We start from the raw sequence: 5,000 nt of genomic DNA, 5'->3' as shown, positions 1-5,000 counted from the left end.
ACCATACCCTCTTATGAAATGTCATACTTCTCACAGCAGGGAATTAATTGAAGAAATGAACTATAATTGTCTATTCCTATCTATTACAATTTCTTAGATCATCCTGTGCACCGAGTCTTCATACCTTTCTGCACCGATCTGCTTCTCCTCGAAGATCTCGCAGGTACCAAGAACTGATTCATTAAGGTCATGGGCTGTGGTCATGATGGCACCTCCACAAGCCTTCATGGTTCGTTTCAAGTCCTCTTCAACTACACGGCCAGCACAGAACATGTCTCTGTTGAAGTTGTTTTTATGGATGAGAATTATTAATTTCCAAACCTTCTGCTACTTTTCATTCAAGCAACATTTTTTCTAGACTATTGTATTGTACTCTCTATTCAGAGGACATTTGTTAAGTGATTTTCATCACTGCAATCTAAAGACAATTAACTTTCATATTATAAAACTTAATCAACACTTAACAATCATTATGCAATATTTCTTAGCTCAAGCCAAAACAAGAGAAAACAGTATTAAAGTACCACTGACAGGTATTCAAAGAGGTGACTTGGAGAAAATAGAAAACCAATGACTTACCTGTCAGCAAAATACTGAGTGGCAACATCACCAATGGGAAGCTTGGAAAGCACAACCTTGGCACCAGACTTGTGAATGAGGTCAAGCTTCTCATAAAGGATGTTCCATTCCGTGTCAACAATTTTTTGGTATTCCTGAGGGCGAGAGATTTAATTGATATTAAGTGCAAGTTAGCTCAGGTTCAAGAGAATGTACACAGAAAACCTTGACTCCAAAATTAAATTTACCATATATTGAATACTTTCTTTTTTTAACTCTATTGCATCTAACATAACTCATTGAAGATCAAACAGCTTACACACAAAATTATATAAAAAAAACACAAAATACTAATAATTTCTAGTCATTCTAGAGCAAAATTTATATGGCTTCAGTAACAAATAAAAACTACATCATAATGATTTTTTAACCCTACAACTTCACAAAAAAAAAAAAAAAAAAAAAATCTGGCCATCCTCTTAGCATATATTAGTTATTTACCCTGATACTGCCATGGATGGCATACAAGTACATGCCATATCCATTGTGAGTCCAATTCAAAAATTGTCTTTACATTTTATGATGGCTCCACAACTATGTTCTTTATCACCAATGAGCAAATTACAAGAAGGATACTACTTCCATCACCTGTGCACCCTTTTCCTTGCTTTTTTCCCAATCATATATTGATGTTAACAATCATAATAATGGTAATATTCAAAAATATAAAACAGCATCAATTTTGATAGCATTGAAAAGAAAAAGAAAAAAGAAAAAAAAAAGAAAAAAGAAAAAAAAGAAGAAAAAAAGGAAAAAAAGAAAAAGAAAAAAAAGAAAAAAAAGAAAAGAAAAGAAAAGAAAAGAAAAGAAAAGAAAAAAAACTCAAGGACTAGTGAAGTCAGGTGTTGTCACGATATCTACTAATTGCCTCCTTGACAAGTGAGCATTGTGGAGCCATCTATGTGTAATCACTTGGGTTAGTACTGCAGTTTGATTTTTCAGCACTAGAGGAAAAAAGTAACTAAGCTTATCCATAATTTCTGCAACCATATGTACACAAGAATGTTGCTTCTTTTTCTCCTTACCTCTACACTATCCACACGAATCTCAGCATTATCCCTTTCAGCCTTCAGCTCAAGTTCAATGTTGAGAAGAGCAATCTTGGGCTTTTCATAGTGTTTTGGCTGCATCTCAAAACCGGCATAGGAGAAGGTCTTTTTGAAAGCCACACCATCAACCAACTGAGAATCCTGTACATAGGAATAAACAAGCAGTAGATATTAAACTTGATTCTTAATCCCAATCTGCAAATGAACATTTAAATGCCTTATTATAGAAAGTACTCCAGTCACAAGATTACACATGTGAATTAATATACATCTGAAAAATAAGGTGACCATTGCGTTTTAAAAACATAAAATAAATAATGAAAGCCTCCACTAAACCAACAGCTCATATCATGTTTGAAATACATTCTGAATATCATCTCAAAATAAAATAAATCCATCCTTTAGGTTTACACCAACATGAGGATGAATAGTTTTCCACAACTATTAAGGTACTTTGTTCCCTAGAGGTTAATCACCATTACAATAGCCATTCCTACCCTGCCATAATTCTATCTCTACTGGTGGTTTCCAACATTTTCTTTTTTCTGTGGCCCTCAACCAATATATAAAAATCTCCATGGTTCTCACTTATGTCTGACCTTCAGATTAGTTTACTGGTGCCAAATGCTACAAGACAATAACACTGAATTAATCATTTGATTTATTCAGATTCGGGACAGGATTAGATGGCCAAGCCAAGGCAAAACAAAATCCAGTTTACTTTGAACTCATAACATTCAAATTGCATCATGGCCTCCGGGTTGGAAACCCTTGATATCAATATGCATTAGTAAAAAGTAAGAATAAGAATACGAAGAATTGATGCTTGAGAAATCTTGTTTTTATTTCTTTCAAATTCTAATATTTCCTTTCATACTGATTCATTTACAATGCCAAGTTAGTACTAAACATCTTTATTACATCTGACGACAGCATAAAAAATATTACCACACAAGAGGTCTCTTGAAATAAATGTAAAGCTAATGGATCAGTAAAGTGCATACATACACATATACAAATTGTTATATATGGATTCAAGGCTTTGCTGCTCTTCAAAAGATGTATGCTCAATGTAATCATAAAATATCAAGGTTGTATACTTGCCACTGCAACAGAAGGACAACTGCTTTTAATGGGTATTGCATGTGCTCTTAAATTTTATGTGATTTCCCACATTTCTCTCCTGTGGGACTCATGTGCATGTAAATAGGATCTTTTACATAAAATGTGAAGAGCCCTTGTGTTTTTGAATCTGCTATTCCCAGTTGTATTTCAACATCATAGAAACAACCATCCTCCTCCTCACAACTTATGCTTTTCCCCAATTTCTTTCTTTTGTGACAAAGTTCACTGCAACAAACCAAAAAGGATAGATCATGAATCAGTCAAACTCACCTCAAGGGCACCACCAGTCACCTTCTTGATACCAATCATGTCCAGGGGCATGAGATCATCTAGGGACATAACAGCATCCACAACCATTTTGGCAAAGAAATCCTTCTGTTGGTGAATGAGCTTGCTGTTGAGGGAAGTTCCAGCACACTTCTCAAGGATGGATCGGAGCTCAGCAGGGTCTTGCTTATTAATCTGAGGGACAAAAATATTGTTTTTGTTCACTGGATATCCAGTTATAATATTGGCTAATGTTGGTGAATTATGAATTCAAGTAAGCTAAAGGAATTCTAGTACCCCCATTTCAAGGGCCCTGTAGAATAATCCATTTTGGCAAACTTATAATAAACTAAAAGCAAGGTATACATTCCTCCACCATTATCCATATATTTACCTTCACAGCACACTCATTAATCTTGCCTACAGCCAGTCCTGTAGCTTTTCTGAAAGCCCTGACAACGGCATGTGGGTGGACCCCTTCCTCAATGAGGTTCTTGCACTGTTGCAGGAGCTCACCAGTCAAAAGCACAACAGTTGTGGTGCCATCTCCAACCTGTATACATTACTTATCATTATTAAATTATTTTTTTTATTTTATTTGCAGTCAGATAAATATTTACCAGATCTATCATTAAAAGATATAGTTACTATACATTATCATTTTCTTTCTTCAATGGCACTAGACATCAATTATAATTTCTACATACACCTATCATCAATGAATACTTTGTGCATTCTAACTCAACAATCATTCCACTACCTTCTAAAGTGCTAAAGGTTAAACTATACTCAAAATACTAGTACTTATGAGGTGCCAACAATGAAATGAGTGTCAAGCAAAAAACAAACTTACAAAACAAATGAAATGTGACACTAGTATGAAATTCAATTCTAATACTATGCAACTGAAATGAAACCACAAGAATTCATACATCATGAGAGCAAATAATAATCTTGTCACCATGTAAAAAATGAAAGTAAATTACACCAATGATTTTCTTCACAAAACCACAACAATCTTACCTCAGCATCCTGTGACTTTGCAATATCGACCAGGGTCTTGGCAGCTGGATGTACAATGTCCAGCTGCTTCATGATTGTTGCACCATCATTGCTGATGCAGGCTTTGCCCTAAGGAAACATGTTCAAGTCAGTTGAGATTTCATTCATAACAATATACTTTGCTAAAAATCCAGTAATGAGGATATCACTACTTATTTTACTTTTCATCTTTATTCACTAAGATTAATTCCATTCCCCCCCCCCCTACACCCCCACACAAAACTGAAACATTAATAAAGAGCATCTCATCTTACTCTATTATCGACAATAAGTTTGTCCATGCCACGTGGACCAAGGGTGGTCCGGATGGCATCGACAACGGCAGCGCAGGCATTGATGTTGGAGATCAGCTGAGGCTTCCCCTGGGAGGAGTCTGTCCCTTCCTTCAGTAAGATGATTTGTGGTTGCTGCAAAAAAACAAATCACTTGTTAACAGTGTTGCTAATTGTACTGCAAAAATGGAAGGCTGGTGTATGGGAGGACGTAAGGGAGGAGAGTAAGCAGGGAGAGGAGGAGGAGGAGGAAGAATAGGAGGAGGAGGAGGAAGAATAGGAGGAGGAGGAAGAATAGGAGGAATAGGAGGAAAAGGAGGAAGAATAGGAGGAAGAGGAGGAAGAATAGGAGGAAGAGGAGGAGGAAGAGGAGGAAGAATAGGAGGAAGAGGAGGAAGAATAGGAGGAAGAGGAGGAAGAATAGGAGGAAGAGGAGGAAGAGGAGGAGGAAGAATAGGAGGAAGAGGAGGAAGAATAGGAGGAGGAGGGAGAGAGAGAAGAAAGAGAGGGAAGAAAGAGAGGGAAGAAAGAGAGGAAGAAGAAAGAGAGAGAGAGAACAAAGAGAGGGAAGAAAGAGAGGGAAGAAAGAGAGGGAAGAAAGAGAGGG

At 36.5% G+C, this 5,000-nt stretch overlaps 1 protein-coding gene across 1 annotated transcript in view; it reads right to left on the bottom strand.

Moving 5' to 3' along the window:
- Positions 1–5,000, bottom strand: part of CCT7 (chaperonin containing TCP1 subunit 7) — a 28,100-nt gene that overhangs the window by 13,268 nt on the left and 9,832 nt on the right. Inside the window, exons 2-8 of the mRNA XM_070132862.1 lie at positions 4,376–4,528; positions 4,083–4,190; positions 3,454–3,612; positions 3,063–3,254; positions 1,644–1,808; positions 580–713; positions 125–277 (exon numbers count right to left, since the gene is read on the bottom strand). Coding sequence (XP_069988963.1) covers positions 125–277; positions 580–713; positions 1,644–1,808; positions 3,063–3,254; positions 3,454–3,612; positions 4,083–4,190; positions 4,376–4,528 — 1,064 coding nt within the window. The remainder of the gene's footprint in view (positions 1–124; positions 278–579; positions 714–1,643; positions 1,809–3,062; positions 3,255–3,453; positions 3,613–4,082; positions 4,191–4,375; positions 4,529–5,000) is intronic.

This window comes from Penaeus vannamei, chromosome 18 (genome assembly GCF_042767895.1).
Source record: "Penaeus vannamei isolate JL-2024 chromosome 18, ASM4276789v1, whole genome shotgun sequence".
Taxonomy (NCBI): Eukaryota; Metazoa; Arthropoda; class Malacostraca; order Decapoda; family Penaeidae; genus Penaeus; species Penaeus vannamei.
The sequence above is the reverse complement of the archived record's forward strand: the minus strand, read 5'-3'. Positions and strand labels throughout refer to the sequence as shown.